This window comes from Labeo rohita, chromosome 9 (genome assembly GCF_022985175.1).
Source record: "Labeo rohita strain BAU-BD-2019 chromosome 9, IGBB_LRoh.1.0, whole genome shotgun sequence".
NCBI classification, from domain to species: Eukaryota; Metazoa; Chordata; class Actinopteri; order Cypriniformes; family Cyprinidae; genus Labeo; species Labeo rohita.
In genome coordinates this window covers 9384089-9404071 of record NC_066877.1, presented here as the reverse complement: position 1 = coordinate 9404071, position 19983 = coordinate 9384089, and the positions used below count along the sequence as shown (strand labels likewise).

The 19983-nt window shown below is 36.0% G+C and overlaps 2 protein-coding genes across 4 annotated transcripts in view; one reads left to right on the top strand and one right to left on the bottom strand.

Moving 5' to 3' along the window:
* The window catches only part of tmtops2b (teleost multiple tissue opsin 2b), a 42810-nt gene extending 40618 nt beyond the window's left edge, over positions 1-2192 (top strand). The window contains exon 4 of the mRNA XM_051118483.1: positions 429-2192. Within this exon, the coding sequence (XP_050974440.1) occupies positions 429-644 (216 nt within the window). The 3' untranslated portion in view covers positions 645-2192. The remainder of the gene's footprint in view (positions 1-428) is intronic.
* Positions 1-19983, bottom strand: part of st6gal2a (ST6 beta-galactosamide alpha-2,6-sialyltranferase 2a) — an 82795-nt gene that overhangs the window by 7150 nt on the left and 55662 nt on the right. For all 3 annotated transcript variants that reach the window (XM_051118479.1, XM_051118481.1, XM_051118480.1), the window contains exons 4-6: positions 13205-13302; positions 9432-9533; positions 5885-6059 (exon numbers count right to left, since the gene is read on the bottom strand). In XM_051118479.1, the coding sequence (XP_050974436.1) occupies positions 5885-6059; positions 9432-9533; positions 13205-13302 (375 nt within the window). The remainder of the gene's footprint in view (positions 1-5884; positions 6060-9431; positions 9534-13204; positions 13303-19983) is intronic.

Genomic DNA, 19983 nt, shown 5'->3' with positions numbered 1-19983 from the left:
CGCAGCCAATGAGCTTGCTGCTTTTTATTTAAATGGCTGGTTAGCACCCACTAGAGCATTTTGCAGCACACTTTTAGAATTCCTCTGAAAGCCTCCACCTCCCCAGCTCCATCTGTATAGATCTGCTACGGGTTATTATATTTGCTGTTTGTGCAGCAGCAGTATGTCTTAAATACTCACAGCAGCGCATCACCATATGTATTGGCAGTAGCAAGTTCCTGTACTTGCTTTGCAGCAGCAGCAATAATATACAACAACAGCAATAACCAACAGCAGCAGCAATTCAGCAGCGCAACAGATCTGTTCCACCAAGACCAAAATCATTAACACAGTCATATCCATTACTATGCTAAAATCTTCAGAGAGTTGTCATGATAGATGATGTTTCTCAGATCTCAAAAGTCTCTTCTCTCACTTTTTGTCCAAAGTTCTACAGGTGTTTCTGCATCTTGTTCTGCTGTCAGAGGTCGTCACAGGAGAACGGTCACTCCTCCATGCCCTCCAAGACCACAGTCATCCAGCTCAACCGTAGAGTCCACAGTAACACTGTGGCCTGCACCGCTCAGATCTCCACCGGCATCCACAACCACGACTGCAGCACTCCTGACACAGAAAGGACCAACCCTCCAGAGGTCATCACCTAACCTGCACCGCCTCAGCTCAGCTGCCCTGCAGTTAAGACGTCAATCATGACGTAGACAATGTGAGTGACTGTCAACTCTGCCTTGTCCTGCCTCGTTTCCTGTGTTTTTTCTTTTGCAGTTGCCACAATGAATTGTTAATCAATTAGAAGGAAAAAAAAATGTGGAGAGTCAATGCATTTCATTGCTGATTAGTGAGGTCTTGTCACTGTGCATGAAGAACCTTGAGTAATCTTACTTTGCTGTATATTAAAAAAAAAAAAAAAAAAAAAAAAAAAAAAAAAAAAAAGCAAACAAACCAAAAAAACAAAACACACACGTGTTTCCATGTTTTATGGGGACATCCCATAGGTGTACCGGTTTTTATACTGTACAAACCGCATTTTCTATTGCCCTACACCTACCGTGTACCTAAACCTAGCCCTCACAGGAGAATGTGCACACTTTTACTTTCTCAAAAAAACATGGGGACAAGGTCACACTTTACTGGTACTACTATCCTTTTGGGGAGATTTGGTGCCCATAATGTGATAAATACCAGATACAGACACACACACACACACACACACACACAAACTTACCGACCCCAAACTTTTGAACAGTAGTGTAAATGTAGTAAAAATGACAATTTTAATTTCAAGTTTTCTTCAATATAAATTATACGTTGGATATTAAACTACTCTGCTGCTTTTCAAATGTAATATGCACAATATATTGTAACCTTTTTTGTGTAGTATTTGAATATTTTTGCCAAAAATATGAAGCATGCATTTTTTCAACTTAATTTGCACAGTGGGAAAGATATTAAATATTAGATTAATTGGACCAATTATTCAAGTATTTGCAGCCCTATTTTCATTTCTTTTATATACATAGACTTTTGTCTTTTATTGTCTTCAAAATGATTTTGCATTGACTATTATTTATTTTTATATGTCTGTTACACAAACTCCTTAAGAAAAGGTGGTTGAATTATATATAGTAATTATGTCAAAGTTTAACAGTAAGTTTTTTTCTTGGCTAGAACAACACTTAACCATTATGCGTTACCAAAACCAAAGAAAGAGCATATCTGTTTTATCATGCCTCACATTACTCCATTCCATGTTTCATATAGTGAGTTATATTGCTATCTGAGCCCATACTCACTAATGTATGGAAAAGTATTTTACCATAACGTAGAGGCACACTGAACCAGATCACTCCACGTGACATCGAAAGTGTTTCAGGAACTACGCAATAAGTAAAGAACTGGATTTCCACAGGGGGAACCTTTATCCCAAAAGACCAAACACCTTATGCATAATACATAGAGATGAACATTTCACTTGGGATCCAGAATTGTGAATTCTCAGAGGGATTTACACAAAAAGAAAAGAAAAAAAAAAAAAAAAAAGATTTTAGTGTTTGAAATGTGCTGAATGTATGCCTGGGGTTAAATAGTGTCTCTAAGGACTCAATGACACTGCTCAAAGTCATCGCTCCCGTCGCCATAGTACCGTAAGGACCGTGTATAAAGTGCCAAACACACCAAGAGGAACAATGTGAGCTTTTCAACATTTAAGTGTGTTTATTTGTAAAAGTTAAAAGAAAATGACCCAGAAATGATCTGTAATTGTCATGACATTACAAACTGGATGTCTGCCTGTTTATTGTTGTGCCATTTGTTGTTAAAGTATAAATGCGGATCAAACTACGAAAAGAGCACCACAGATTGATCTCAGAAGTCAATGAGTTACGAAAACAATGTAATGTAAAACTGTCTGTGATTTTTTGTTTTGTTTCTTAAAGGGGGAGGCATAAACAGCTTTTAAATGATTGTGAATTGTGTCTTTTCATAACACAAGATCAGTGTCATGTTTTGAATAAACCTTTGTATAAACCAGCTAGTTTCCTGCTGTACAAAACGTCCAAGCATACCATTACATACTAGATTTACCACAATCAAGTTTTTCACACAAGTATGGTATCAACATTTAAAAAGATTCTAACCATATTAGTGCTTGTTGACAAAGCAGTGATGTGATTTCTAAATGGGTGAGTTTTAGTTTTCTAATTAACTCCATTATTTATTCATTCAGACTGATGTGCGCTTGTGGAACATGTATGAAAACGAGAGGCTGATTTAACACATGAACACTATAATAGATGGATTCAATTTTCCTCCCATGTATGGAATAGCGCATTAATGGGGTCATAAACTGCCTTTTTTTATTAATTTGTTCTGTCCTCTGAGGTCCACTTACAATGTTAAGATTTTTATGTCAAAAAACAATTTAGAAGTAACAGGCTATTTTCCGTCCTGTTTTGATCCCCCTCATCAGGACGCTCTGTTTGAATAAATATGACGGATTGTAGACTCAGAAATAAACACCCACTGCTATGATTGGCTAACACTTGCGTATGTTTAACAGCCTACATCCTTCATAGATGGACGCTGTTGTGTTTTAGGTTAAAAACACACATACAAATACAAACACAAACAAGTACATATCAACCGATCTATAATAACAGACAAAGCAATAGTGACCACAAAAATAAAAACTGTTACTCACACTTGGTGCGACATTACTGTCAGATCCAGTCTTTTAGCTTCAATCTTTCTGAAAATCCTTTGTTGAATTGTGTCTTGTTTATAAACTAATCTGCGGTAAAATTAAGTAAACAAAGTACCAAGTTTTACTGACGTGATCTGGAACTTCATTAAAAATAATGTCATGCATTCTTTCCTAATGTTGGGATCAGAAGTTTTTTCCACAACTTGGCACTGCACAGCATCATCTTATATTCAGAGCCATTTTTTTTAATTGTTTGGTTTCTGCACTTGCCTCTTGTTATTCACTAGGTGCGTAAATTGGTGGGCGGGGCTAAACAGGCAGTAATGTAGAAGCAGGCATTGATATTCTACTGCGTAGGCAGGGCTTTATGCGTACTTTGCGTTTTAGGAGCACTTAAAGATACTTTCAAATTAAACTAAAACTGCCAGTAGGTGGCGGAAAGTGACTGATTATATTACTGAATCATTCATTCATTTGATTCATTCAAACAACGATTCATTCAGGGATAAAGCAAATGACTTTATGACTAAATGTCTTTATGAATGGCTAATAGAAACACTGACTTACTAGGTTTGTTTAAAAATGCACTTCATAAACACTCGTTGACGAAACAGAGCAAAATCAGGCAATAGTGTTATAGTCAGACAACGTAAGCCACTTAATTTTAACTACTTGCTTATTGAACTGTTGTTTTAAATCAATATCACATTTACAAACTCTTAATCATTAAAAGCAGTCACTCATCTTCCATTATAATTAACAAAGCTCTCTACACTGCACAATCAATCTCTTATTTAAACCCTAGTTTGTTTATGAAAGCATTTGTGAGATATGTCTGTGATACATTACTCAATGTTGCAAAAAACATTTGATGCTCCCCTCAGCGCAAACACAAATGTGTTGATCAAGTCAGTCGCACGGGTGCTCCTAAATATTTTTTCATAGTCGCACGCAGACGTTTTCAGACGCAAATGTGACTAAAGGCGGTTTTTAGACACTATTACATCATAAAGTGGCACATTCCACCACCTGTCGTTTTGGCTTCAACAAGCAAATAAGCTGTTTTTAGACTAACAAGAAAGTTTTGAGTTCTGAAACGTATTGTTTTTATAGTACAATGACCTTTTATATGCCAAAAGATCAAGTGAATTTTGATTTCTCAGTTCATGACTCCTTACAAAATGGAAGCATTTTCGAAAGGACATTTAGATGCCACTGTATGCCGCACTACACTTCTCTAGACATCACCATAGAAACAGACTCTACATCTGTAAGGAGAGTCTGGATCTCTCTGTGATATGACCAGATATCCAACACCTGTTCGACAAGAACTGCAGCTACGGCAATTACTTTCTGAACCTGAAGCGATGTCGCAAATCTCGAAAGTGAAAGTAAAAAGTGATAGCATTCGAAAGCAGTTTAAATGCCCCACATATTAATAGCTGCTCCATGAAACAGCAAACAGCACTGTGAAACAGCCAATCAGAGCAGAGCTCATCATTATTATTCATGACCCTTCCAAATAAGGTAATAATAGACCATTTCATTCTAGGGACAAATCATAGGTTGTAAATAGACATGTAAAATAGTTTCTGGAGATTTTTTGCCCTTACCTAAGCCACATACCTTATATGTCGATACCAGAGAATAATTTAAAATATTGTATCAATGCATTCTATGGCACCTTTCAATCATTTAAGTTCACAAGCTTGCATTCAGATTTATTTCCATCCAATTAACATCTGATCCACTGAACCAAGAACCACCCTACATTTTCTTTTTCAATAATCTGTTACACTTTGCTATACATCACAAAATGAAATAGCTCGGTCTCGACTTGATTTTTATCGTGACTTCAATACATCAACTCTGCGAGATCGTACACGTGGTCAATTTGATTTCGTTGGTGCTGAATGTGGGTCAGATTCTCCCTGGCTCTAGTTCAACACAAGCTCAATTGCTGGATGAAAATGTGGCATGCCCATCTGCTCCTTTATCTTTCTGTGATTTCAGCCAACACAGACTGAGCAGACAACCCACAAGCTCATGACAGAGCAGAAGTCATACCTATAAACCCATCATGACAAGTTGCTTTTCCATCATCAGGGTGTTTTCACACCAAAGCTTCTTGCGTAAAATCAAATTCATGTGACATCAGATGTCAGCCTGTCAAAGTTTGGCTTACTCCACTGACAGTTATTTGGAATTAGCTGTGTAAAAAATTCTTTTTTGTCACATGCCTGTTGGCAACAAGTGCCATTTTGTGAGCTTTATATTTTAGTTACAATACCAAAAAGATAAAAACATGAGTAGAAAAGTGAAGTAAACAATGCTTTGCATTTGTGGTGTCTTGAGTTGTCAACTAGCATTAATGGTTGTACTCACTTGACAATGGAAACATGACACGACTCACAGGCAAATAAAACATTTGTGTTGTCTTCCTAAAAGTACAGCCAATTTCTAACAAGAAGCGTGTAATTTCTGTATCACCAAAAAAAGAACTGCAATCAGTTTGTTTGAGCTGTCAAACAATTGACAATTTCAACTCAAGAGTTTGGGTTGGGACCGTGAAAGATGTTTGAAAACAGTCATTATTGTCACAATTTTACTTGTTCGTGTCGCAGAAATTGCACCTTTGAGTTTTGAACTGGTAGCACAGAATGTGTGTGTGTTTGTGTCTCTTACCTATGAACCCTGAGGAGGGCGGGTTAGGCTGGATGTTCTCCAGATTGTTACCCTGAATCACGTCCCATAACTGCCAGATGTATTTCGGGTGCAGAATGTAGAAAGGCTGAGCGGGGAAGTGCATCCTATGCTCCATATATGGAGTAAACAGGTTGTAGTCTGGATTTGAGTACCACTACAAAAACAAACAACATATACGTGAGCAAAACAGCTCTCAACAAACTGCCAAAATTGGGTTCATTTCAACCACAGACAATTGTGGAACGCTGAACAAGTAAGGCTGTCCTTCAAACTGTTCGTCTGGTTCACTAGGATAAGGAAAAAAGCTTTATAGTACACTAGAATCCTTTATTGAACATGTTCCTGCAGTAACCTCAATAATGTTATTTTGCAGATACAACAGAAGACCTTCTGTGACACTATAGGCAAGAATCATTTCTCTAGACCAGGGAACGTCGGTCCTGGAGAGCCGCAGCCCTGCAGAGTTTTGCTTCAACTCTAATCAAACGCACCTGAACAAGCTAATCAAGGTCTGAAGGGTTACTAGAAAGCAACATGCAGGTGAGTTTTAATTGGGGTTGGAGCTAAACTCTGAAGGGCTGCGGCTCTCCAGGACCGGAGTTCGCCACCCCTGCTCTAGACCAAGGTTTTGCAGACTGGTGTTCATGAAGGAACTGAAGGGGGCGTGTGAGCCCTGCTGAAAAAAAAAAACCCAATAGAACCCTCACAGAAAATTCTACAGGTTTCCACTACAAATACCATTACAAACATTACAAACCATCAACTTTTAACCATTAAAACCATTAAAAAATGGTTTTCTGTAGTGTGTTGGGACATATTCCATTAGGATTTATTGATTAACAAGCCACCAATAGAAGGTGACCAATTACCGGTATACTGTAAAAAACAATTTGTTGAGTCAACTTAAAATAATTTGTAACCTGGCTGCCTTAAAATTTTTTAAGTTCCGTCAACTCAAAAAAAGTTTATTCAACTTGAAATGTTAAATTATACTAAGTGACAACTTAGATATTTGAGTTGAATCAACTTAAAATTTTAATTTTAAGGCAGCTGGGTTACTTACCCATCCGTTAAGTTTAGCAAACACACATATCTAAGTTGTTACTTAGTACAACTTAACATTTCAAGTTGACTGAACTTAAAATTAAGGCAGCAGGGTAACAACTTATTTTAAGCTGACTCAACAAATTGTTTTATTTTCTACAGTGTAGAGACCAACAGGGTCCATTACTGTTTCCATTGAAACCAATACAAGTCCTATTATAACTAGTAAAACCATTACAAATTGTGTGATGCTGTCTATTGTTTTGTTTTTTTTTTCCTTCAACAGGGAGGTGATGAAAAGCTATAATGTTTTGCTTTTTACCTGCATTATTTGTCTGTTTGCATGTCATATGACCATTAAAAGGATAGTTCAATTAAAAAAAAAAATCTGGCATTTATTACTTACCGTCATGTCGTTCCAATACCCTTAAGACCTTCGTTCATCTACGTAACTAATATATTTCTGATGAAATCCAAAGCTTGCTGACCCTGCATAGACAACAACGCAACTACCATGTTTAAGGACCGGAAAGGTGGTAAGGACATCGTCAAAATAGTCCATGTGACTTCAATGGTTCATCCGTAATGTTACGAAGCTACAAGAATACTTTTTATGCGCAAATAAAACAAAAATAACTTTCTTCAACAATTTCTTCTCTTCCGCAACGGTCAACTTGGTTGTGGCCTTGCTGTCTATGGAGGATCAGACAGGTCTCGGATTTCATAAAATATATCTTCATTTGTGTTCTGAAGATGTTCAGTTTGGAACGACATGAGAGTGAGCAATTAATGACAGAATTTTCATTTTTGGGTGAACTAACCCTTTAAACCAACATCAAAGAGCCATTATCATGCAAATACAGTTGCGGTCAAAAGTTTACATACACCTTGCAGAATCTGCAAAATGCTAATTATTTTACCAAAATAATAAGGATCATACAAAATGCATGTTGTTGTTTATTTAGTACTGACCTGAATAAGATATTTCACATAAAAGATGTTTACATATAGTCCACCAAAAGAAAAAAATAGTTGAATTTATAAAAATGACCCCATTCAAAAGTTTACAGACGCTTGATTCTTAATACTGTGTTGTTACCTGAATGATCCACAGCTGTGTGTGTGTTTTTTGTTTTTTTTTTTCTTCATTTTGTTTTGTGATAGTAGTTCATGAGTCCCTTGTTTGCCCTGAACAGGTAAACTGCCCGCTGTTCCTCAGAAAAATCCTTTAGGTCACACAAATGCTTTGGTTTTTCAGCATTTTTATGTATTTGAATCTTTTCCAACAATGACTCTATAATTCTGAGATCCATCTTTTCACATTGAGGACAACTGAGGGACTCGTATGCAACTATTACAGAAGGTTCAAACGCTCGCTGATTCTCCAGAAGGAAACACAATGCATTAAGAGCCAGGGGTGTAAACTTTTTGAACTTGAAGATCAGGGTAAATTTAACTTTTGTTGTCTGGGAAACTAAAAGCATCTTCTGTAGCTTGTGAAGGGCAGTACTAAATAAAAAAATATGATATTTACGCAAAATCAGAAAAACTAAACCTAAAATTAATTGGCACAATATTAATTTAATTCTGAAGGAAATCAGCAGGTTCGTTGTGCTCATGGAATGTTAATAGCACACTGTTCTCAAAACGCTCCACAGAATCATTCAAGTGCATTATGAGAAATACTTGTATTTTTGAATTGTCAAGTAAAAAAAAAAAAAAAGAAGAGCACAACAGTGATGGAAGGTTGAAAACAGACAAAGACATTTAAATTGACTGTAAAAAATTATTTCCTGTACAGAAATTGACGTCAAAAGTGAAAGCCCTCCAATTTGGCTCTTAGGTGGTCCACATGGTCATACACAATTTTCTAAAGACCTGCGATGGAAATGTGCAATTGCCATGTCTTCATAATAATCATGGGTCACAGAATGGCACGCATCATGTCAGGGACATGCTGTCACTCTGTGGGAGTTTAGTCCGTTAAGGCAAAGCAGCATGTCCTTCTATTTTTTGTGTATCCCATGAATGCATTATTTCACGTCTACAACAATGGAGGAGGTTGGGATTGGGAACACAGTGCTGTAAGGCGGTTTCAATGAGGTAAGGGCAGAAAGGACAGATTGAAAGCATTTATAGTAATCCGTCCTGATCTTTTTTCCCCCCTGCTATAGTGGTTTATGATTCACAGCGGGTGTGAGCAGAGGCACTCAGACCAGACAAATCAGCATAACCTTCCTGCATGGCGTCTGCACACACTCGCAGCAATGAGCTCATCTGAATTTCAAAAGCACCATGTCACCTGCTCTCTGTACATGTGTAAGGAAAAATGTACATAATTTCTAGGGTTGTGATTTTGCAGAGGATTTGAACTTGTCAAAGCACACCTTCAATGTTAAATCGTTGTTGAGAACTATTGAACAAAACCGTTTTATCGGCAAAACCTTAGTTGTAAGTGAGTTTTTGAGAAGTTAGTACTCACTTTGTGCAGGTTGAGGGTATATGGAGCAGGATCCCACGCCACCAGTGTTACATTCTTATACAATGAGCTTGTGTTGAAATGATGCTTGGGATTCGCCAGGATCTGCAGACCAAACAGACAATATGTTACACTAAGATGACAAATAAAAGAGGGAAAAGGCACAGAACTGAGGTCCTTCCAAGTTGAGTGCAACCAACTCCATGTTTGGTAAGAAAATGTATAATATTATCACTGACTTTAACTTAAACCAGGTACAATGTGATACTCTGTCCATGAAGACAATCAATTCAACTGTGTTCGGGCAGATTCTGGGTTGTATCATAGGCTATATGACTAAAGCCCACTTTATACTTCTGCGTCAAGTTGCGTTGCTATCTATGCAGGGTCAGAGTTTCATCAAAAAAATCTTAATTTGTGTTATGAAGATGAACGAAGGTCTTACAGGTTTGGAACAACATGGGAGTGAGTAATGACAGAATTTTCATTTTTGGGTGAACGATTCCTTTAAGGTGTTTATTCTAAGATGGCGTCCTATCTATATATGTAGCACCTGCTAATCAACATTAGACCACCCTCAGGCTAAATTAGGCAAAAACACTAAACTTCTGCCAAAAGTTAAGGCTGATTTATACTTCTGCGTCGGACCTACGCTGTAGCCTATACGCCTGTAGGCTGTGCGTCAGTTTTCATTTATACTTCTGCATCGTTGTCCACGTCGACATGCAGTACACATGCAGACCACTAGTCTGCAGTTTGCACGGGCATGTTGCTGGTATAACCTGCAGTACCACGGCAAAAGCTGAAGAAGCCGCTTGTCAGAGAATCATTATAGCAGTGACAGCGGCAAATAAATCTCTCAAATCATTATTTAGAACTACAGAAAAGAAAACAACAACAGGACTTGTACCAAGGCAGACTAACGTTTTTTTGTTGCATACAACAAAGTGATGTATAATGCTATGTTTTATAATAATTAAGACACTTGTTCTTTGCTTTGTCTTGTTTTAAATAAGGTGGTGTAACATTAAAATGTATTAAAGTGCACATAAACACAAAACTCAAATGCATAAGGAGGGAGGGGGTTCTAACAAACCAATCACAGTGTTTACGGTCCGCGTAGAATTGACGCGCTGTTAGAATTTTGCATAGCACGGGTATATTAGTAGCAATAGCCAAAAATACATTGTATGGGTCAAAAATGTTGATTTTTCTTTGATGCAAAAAAAAAAAAACATTAAGATTTTAAGTAAAGATCATGTTCCATGAAGTTATATAAAAATGTATTTTTTGATTAGTAATATGCATTGCTAACAACGTCATTTGGACAACTTCAAAGGCGATTTTCTCAACATTTTGATTTTTTTTTTTTTTTGCACCCTCAGATTCTAGATTTTTCAATAGTTGTAACTTGGTCAAACATTGTCCTATCCTAACAAACATAAATCAAATCAAATCAAATCAGTGGAAAGCTTATTTATTCAGCTTTCAGATGATGTATAAAACTCAATTAAAAAAAAAAAATAAATAAATAAAATACTCTTATGACCTTTTAATTTTTGGTCCAGGGTCACATTTTTCATCAAATAAATGCAACCCTGATGACAGACTTATTTCAAAAACATAAAAAAAAAAATAAAAAATAAAAAATTTCTTACTCCAAAACCTAGTGTACATTTTCAATACCCTGAAATGTGAAAATTTGAAACCTGCTGGCGGTGGGAAGATTTATTAAAAACTGACCTAAATTCATTCTGTTCCTCACAACAGCTGTTGTACGACTTCAGAAGATTTGGATCTGGTCCACTTTCACTGTGCCTTAATTAGGGTTGGGTATCATTTGAATTTTATCACTTCCAATTCTTAGTGATTCCTAGTTTGGATTCCAAAAAATAAAAAAAATAAATAAAAAAATACAAAAAATCCAATAAAAAAAAATATAATTTAAAAGGCACAATATGTACGTTTTCGCTGCTATGGGACGCATATTCAAAACAAACAAGAAACAAAAAGTCATAGTTTGATGATGTCGTGACTGAGTGTGGAATCATGGGAGTTGTTGTCGTCATCCTCACAGCTGATGCAGTCTGACAGGACTCGGGCAAAAATCATGTTCATTGATGAGCTAATGTATTGAAGACTTATTAAGGTTTCCTGTAGTAAAAAAAAAAACAAAACAAAACAAAAAAACAACTACACTAACATAAATTTTAAACATTAAATTGTTAAACATGTAAACAATCAGTAATAAAATAAGAACAAACAACTCAATTAGCAATAGCATAAATAAATCCAAATAAAAAACAAAATTTCAGGTACAAAAATTGAAATCAAATGATTAAGAAGACTATAGCTTTCGCTTCATAAATAAAATATAGATTATTCCTCATTGAAGTTAGATATTCAGTCAAGATCACCGAATGATTTTCTTTTGTTCTTTGATGAACCTTTATTAGCCTGCCATCTCATTCCCATTTCAAAATGGTTTATGTTGAGGACAAAAAAACTGCCGTATTTTTGTGCATATTGGTCGGTAAAAGAGAAACAGAAATCTGTTCCAGCAGGAAACAACCTTTTCTGTAGTGGAAATGCACGGATCAGTATTTTGCCTTCCTGCGCTTAAATAATTTAAAGTCAAATTAAAATGCAAACACAGACATCAATAAGCGAAATCGTAATGCACGTGTCTTATCGAATATCTGGTTCTTGGAAATCTGAAACCTGTTCTCGATACCCAAGTGTTTTCACAAAGCGTCGTCAATCGGCCAAATTGGCGGCACTGAACCGAACGAAACTTGCATATTTTGCTGATTATTGCTGCTGAAAATAATCAATTACTGTCATGTTTTGGGCTGTGCTAATCGGTCGGACCAGGAAAAATATTTGGAGTACTATAGACTGCCAAAAGTCATAAATCAAAAAGAAGAGTGCAAAAAACTGAGGTACAAACAGCGTTTGTGGTTGGCCAAACTGAACCAGGATTTCCAGGGCGAAAAGCTTGACAACATTCGTACTTATTCTTTTCATTTCCAGTCAGGTAGGTGAAATATTAGGCTAATATCTTAATACTGCTCATACAAATCTGTACTACCCATTACCTTTAGTTTGTCAAAATATTGCACCCTTTCCTGCTTACCAAGTCCTTCTCTATATGATTTAACAGCTTCCACACCTTTTTCCCCCGTAGTTTAGACAGCATAAATTAGCAGAACAACGTATCCAGTAGTACATTAACCATGCAATCAATGCTGTTGTTTACATCCAAGCATCTGAGTAACTGATCAAATGGTGACGTAAACCCTCTACAGAGCTTTTTTGTTCATTTCAGAGCCTAATAGTTCATGGTCACCATCTTCAAAAAAGCTCTTCTTATGTTCCACCGAACAAACAGTCTTACGGGTTTGAAATGTCATGCAGGCGGGTAAATGGCAAAATGTTCTTTTCAGAGTGTACCTTCTTCAGACACTACTTTGCAATAAACCACTAAGCATCAGTTTTGTTCCCACTGATCTGTCCATTCACTAAAAGTTAAGGGAAACAGTACATCCTGCAACTTTAATACTGAGCGGTTTCTGCTCTGCATGCTGTGTTCGAATTTGTGTACCGGTGAGCGTGTGTACACTGGAACATGATGGTTCCGATCTAGCTAAAAACACACACAGCCGGAGGATATGAGCCTTGAGGGTGTTCAAATGAGATCTGCTTCAATTATGCACCTGATTCACAGAAAGTCATAGTATTAGCAATAAGAAGTAAAAACATCAAACGTCGCTCACCTGAGAGTTGATGATGCGTACGGTGGTTTTATTCCCAACGTCTCTTTCATAACCCTGGGTAGGAGCTGTATTAAAACGCAGCACTGCATCATGGGAGTCTGAAATTAGAAAAATTGGAGCTTTACTCACATGGTGCCATGATTAAAGAACAATGAAGGCATTTCACTCCTTCAACTTTTCAGATAACAAGATAAAACAAGACCCAAGAGAAAATGCATTAACAACACCTACTACGAAAAAAGGCTTTTAACACAAGAAGCCAGAAAATGCATTGAAAACACATCATGTACTTTGGAGTGCATTGGTGGAAATGTGAAAGTACAGTGGTCACTAATCAATAAAAATGCACAGTGCTAGTAAACATGTTCCTCACACCGCTCAACCCTGTAATCTGTTGTTAGGAACCGTGCAAACAGCTTGTTTAACAGAGAACAAAGTTAGACGCCATTTATTACTGGGTTCACCTCCGGGGGCTTTTTATTGATTGGATAGCTCCCATTTAATCTGCCGTGAGATTGACTGACTTCAAAGGTCATGCTAAGTTCATTTAAAAAATGAGAACTGCCCTCTACTGTGGCTCTTAAATGTCATTCACACAGACACCTATTCAAACTTGGTGCGTCACGTCGGCTATTTTCGTTTTTGGGTTCTCTAAATCATTTTTCACTCAATGTCAGTGTATCAGAGCAGGCTGAAGAACAACAAACAAACATATGTAGATATGACAATGACAGGAAGTGATAAGCCAGGTTTTCTCAATTGAAAAGCACTTGGTTTGTGAATCAGGCATGTAACTGTAAAGCCGGGCTCACACTACAGGATTTTTAGCCCGATTTTGCCTCGATTTTCCCCTCCCGAGAATCGGAGCAAAAATCTTGTCGAGCACCTCGATCGGTCCCGATGTTCGGCACGGATTATCTGGTAATGTGAGACGTTCACAGATCAAATCTTGCACCTCCCGATCTGCTCTCACACAAATCGGGGCCGCCCCGATCATATCAAACATGTTTGATATTCAGGATTTTAAATCGGGATGATCACGGCTATGATTACGTCAGTACTTTCACAACAACCAATGCGCGACCGCAAAACAGCTCCTGTACGGTCCATTGAATAGTGGAGATGGAGTAAACTGTGTGTTATGTTTTTGTAGTAACACTATCTGTATAATATGTTGAAAACATACCACAACCGCAAAAAAGCATTGCTTTCCTTGCTCCATGCGGCCCGAGTCAGACCCGAGCCCATCTTTTTTCCCCTTCTCCCACAACAGCTTATACTACTGTTTTAGCAATTAAAATAGTTCAGTTTTGTATGTAACGCCAAAGTGATTATATTTAGTTTAGGTTTTTTATTAAGTTAATTTAGAAAAACATTTGGAGCATTTTTTGTTCGTTAAATTTAACTTTTTGTTTTTTTAAATTAACGACCAAGCGATCAGCGGCAGACAGTGAGTTGAACATAGACTGTTTAATCAGTTTTGCCTTCTCAAATCACAACTTGCCTAAAGTAAAATCTATAGATATAAAACAGTTAAAGCATATAACAGTTAACTAACATTTGTGAACCTTTTTTTATCCTTTATTTTATTTTTATTATTTTTTTTAAATTATAAACTACAACAAAACATATACAATTATAACAAGACATCCAAATAAACAAAATTAAAAAAAAAAAAAAAAAAAAAAAAAAAAAAAAGAAATTGTAAACATTAGTTGCTGAAATGACGATCTGTTGCGGGAGATCACCTTCATGATAATCTTAATAATATCTTGTAGTGTGTGATGCGGCACAATTTTCAAATCTTGTAGTGTGTGCATGCTTAAGATTTCAGGGAAGACAATCTGCAAAGATTCTCCTTATGTGTGTGCTGCAACCAGATTTCATAATCGGTTAGGATTTAAAAAATCCTGTAGTGTGAGCCTTAATGTAAATGCCAAAAAGAAATCAGCTTAATGTAAATTCCAAAAAGAAATACAATTTTATGTGGAAAAAAGTGCCCTTGTTAACTACAGAGTAATATTAATTAACAACAAACATTATTTTACTTATTATAGGATTAGGATTTCGTGTAGGGTTAGTTATGCATAATTTACTGTTATTACTATGGTAATTACATGTAACATTTACAAAGGACACTGTAAAAAAAAAAAAAAAAAAAAAGTGCTATCACTAATTATTATAATAAAAAAAAAACAATTAAATTACTTAAACGAAAACAAATCACAAGCTTAAACGAATAAACCCAATTTAAACATTACTAATTTAATAGAAATAATCATACAATCAAATCTATTTAAAAGAACAAAAAACAAAACAAAAAACAACGACAACAAAAAAACTACTAAATAATTTCAATTTATTTCAAAGTATTATACTTTTATACACAGGGATGTCATTTTAAAATATACTATTGCAAACAAAAAAAAACAAAACTTACTCAGAGAATCATGCTGAGGTCTGAAACAACACTGCTCTCTAGTGGACAAATTGTTTACTCCAATATAACGTTTATGCAAAACTCACATTCATACATACAAATCTAATACAGAGAGAGAGAGACCGAGTGAGATCCAGAGAATGAAAGAGAGAGAAAATAAAGTCAATGATGAATAGTCTTCTCCCCCGGACATGACGTGACAATGACTGATCTTATGAAGGAATCCCCTCACCCTCTCATCCATCTCTCCGTTCGGCTGACGTGCCATTTATTGGCCTTCATCAACCAGCAATATTTTCAAAGCAGTAAATTTGAGCTTGACATTGAGCATGTCCCCACTATTCTGACAGGGACATCAATCTCCTGAGAGAATATAAGTCACATCAGGAGAGGAAAGGGGCCCACACGTGTGCGAAAAAGAGAAATGCTGAAAAGTTATATAGACGCAGGACGTGAAAAGAAGATCCAAATGTTATAAGAAAGCCCACTGAAAAATACAAAATTATTTTGTGTATTTTTTTTTTTTTTATATGAGCTTGGTGGAGAAACACTGTAATACCACTAGATGGCAGATGAAGACCAACAACTAGGGTACTAAAAAGTCTCAACTGGACCAGACCTTTGACAGCTTAAGGTTTAGTCCACATTACAGCTTATTCTGGTAAAGTACCACCTACTTGGACTATCCAATAATAATTATAATGCACCTTTTGGAGGCAGATGTATCGAAACTAGATGATACCATAACCAATAGTACGCACTTTTTCACTTTAAGCTCCAGGCTTGATGTGTTGATTTGCAGGACTACAAAATTTGGTTTACTGTTCAAAAGTTTTTGAACAGTAAGTTTCTTCTGCTCACCAAGCCTGCATTTATTTGATCCAAAACACAGCAACAGCAGTAATATTGTGAAATATTTGTATTATTTAAAAATAACTGCTTTCTATTTGAATACATTTTAAAATGTAACTTATTCCTATGATCAAAGCAAAATTTTCAGCATCATTACTCCAGTCGTCAGTGTCACATGATCCTTCAGAAATCATTCTAATATGCTGATTTTTGCTACTCATTTGCTGTTATTATTATCAATATTTAAAGCAGTTAAGTACAATTTTTAAGGATTCTTTGATGAATAGAAAGACCCAAAGATCTGCATTTATCTGAAATAATAATAATAATTTTTTTTTTTGAAAGAAATTATATAAATTAATTATTTCATTTAACAAGGATGCTTTAAATAGATCAAAAGTGATGATAAAAACATATATAATGTTACAAAAGATTTTATTTCAGATAAATGCTGTTTTTCTGAACTTTCTATTCAAAGAAACCTGAAAAAAATTCTACTGTTTTCAACATAAATGTTTCTTGAGCAGCAAATCAGAATATTAGAATAATTTCTGAAGGATCTGACTGGAGTAATGATGCTAAAAATTCAGTTTCGATATCAAAGGAATAAATTACATTTTAAAATATATTTAAATAGAAAGCAGTTGTTTTAAATCAAACTATTTCAAAATTGCACTGTTGTTGCTGTACTTTCAAATAAATGCAGGCTTGGTGAGCAGAAGAGACTTCATTAAAAAAAAAAAAAAAAAAAAAAAAACAACATTAAAAATCTTACTGTTCCAAAACTTTTGACTGGTAGTGCACATAAAACAAATATAAATCAATTAATTTTCAATATTTGACTTAAAAAAATAAAATTATACAGCAACTGTAAATGACAGTACTAATACTTTTATGGCAGTCTTCACTTTCAAATAGTTGAAATTGGTTAAACCAAGTTTTTATTTTTACAGAGAACTGCAGGGGGCCCTTAAAGTTTCTTTTCTTGACAAATTTATACGCTCTTCTCATTACAAGTCTGGGAAGATGGTTGGCACATGATGCGTTTTTTAATAAGCTAATAAGTGGACCAAATCAGAGCCCATGCAGAGATCAATTTTGTGTGGAGAAGCTTTTGTGAACCAAATCGCTTTGAGACACTGAAAACACTGGATTCATGAGCTGCTCAAGCATTGCATTTCTAAAACATGCTACAGCATGTAGTGAATTAACCCACAAACATTACTCCGCATGCTGACTGATAAGTTGCGTAAGGAAAGTCAACCACATTAGTTTGCAGGAAAGAGAAAATGCTTTCCATTTTGGTGAGCAATATGCATCAGACATTCAGCAAACGGACTGTGGGTGTCCGTAGGCGTTTTGTCTGAGACTAGGATGGTAGACACATTTAGAGCCAAAAAAAAAAAAAAAAAAAAAAAAAACACACCAGCTGAGAGATTGCACAGCATTGCATATGATAGCTGTGGTAATGTGAATCAAAGCTGGAATCTCTCTAGAAATATCCAATGTGATAAACAACAAACTAGTGTGCTAATAACAGACTGGCATTTCCCAAATAAAACATTGTGAGAAAACTCAAACCCAATGGCTGGGATTTTTTTTTTTTCTTTTCAATGCATAGATGAATGTTCGGGGAAATAATAAGGTTTAGATGAGCTGAGCCGGAGACAGGCTTCTCATGGAGAGCTCTGGCAGATCTGCTCTTGGCTGTGCTGTGGATTTGCTGGCTCTTTGGCTCGTCCTTGAGTATATTTGGAGGGCACACTAGGTTGGCACGGCTGATGGGAAATGTTTAGACAAGACAAGCTGAATTTAATAGACAGGCTAAAGGGGCTGTGGAGAAAGAGAGCCTGATCAAAACTGGCCTCAGCTTAAATTAAAATTTAAGGAAAAACAATGCGAGACATACTTATATATTGTGTGTGAAATAATACTGCTACTATATAACTGTAACAAGCAGTTTGATCAATACAGCTGCATGCAGCTATTACAGGGTGCAGTACATCAGTGACATGAACACTATAATGATTTGTTTGGTCTTGGCACACCTGGCTGATTTTACGACAGAGCGCATTAGTGGATTTGAAAGACTGAGCTCTTAGGTGACTTTCAAACCCTGCCCCCCCAACATTTAGCCACTAAACGGCCAACATAATGTAAAGACATGAACAACAAAGATCCAAACCTGCAACCTTGAAGACTGTTATGTAGATACACAGCTTTTCACTTAACAAAATGTTAAATGATGGACTGCAGTCTAGGGCTGACACGATTCCTCGATTCAATTCAAGCACTCGATTTTTATCCTCAACTCCAATTGACCATATGCATGGATTATTTCTTTGTTTTAGACAAGCCAGATCAGTCATTTCCGGTCAACTGTAATGTGTCCTAATAGGAGTGTCCTTTGCTCGTTTTCCTACATAATCCATTCACAATTCAAAGAAAAGTTGTTTGTCTAAGAGGACCAAACGTCCATGTATACCATTTCAAAAATGACAAACGCAGGTGTAAAAAAAATTACGTAACTTCCTTACTGTAGATTTTTCTGGTATCAGTACTTTACATCACTATTTATTTACTTTACTGACTATTTTTTACTTTTACTCCTTACATTTTTACACAAATATCTGTACTTTCTACTACCTACATTTTCAAACCAGGCTCATTACTTACAATCTGCATTTGGTGGATCACCATTTGATTACGAATCTCTAAATCATGAATCCGTTAGTTTGTACTGGCAACGCTATAGACCAATTATCTGTTTGTAAACATATGGGGTGCGTGCACAGCATGGTTGCGGAAAACCGGGAGGGATAGCCTTTACAGCTAGAGAATTACAAGGATACGGCACAAAATACTTAGATTTAATTGATTGATTAGATGTCATTTTCTAAATGTTATTCGCATATTACAAACAGCTTGTCACCCAGCCATGAGCAATGTTATTCAATGAAATTGACATCAGATAGTGGGACAGTCTTGTAGACCCAAAACAGGCATGACGTTTTTTTATGGGCGGTTCAAGTGGCAGTCTATGGAGCCACGGAATAAAAGAATAAACAAGGTAAATTTGATTTTATATTTAAAAATTCTGACTTTATTTTCGCAATTCCGAGGTTATATCCCACAACTCTAGAGGAAAAACAACTCGTCATTCTCTCTTTTCTCCTCGGCTCAGAGTTTATATCCCACACTACTGCTTTTTCCCTCTCAGAATTAACAAATTCACTAGTTTTGTTAAATCGAGTTATAAAGACCGAATTAGGAATATATAAACTTGCATTTGTGAGAAAGAAAAATCAGAATTGTGAGAAAATAAAAAAATGTTATGTAAAAATGTTAATAGTAATAGGTTTAAATAATATTTCATGCTGTAACTGTAGGGCTAACACAGTACATCACCTATGAACAGCATATGTGAATATTATGTAGACCTATTGTTTAAATCAAATTTATGCTTTAAAAGTAATCATAGCAGTTT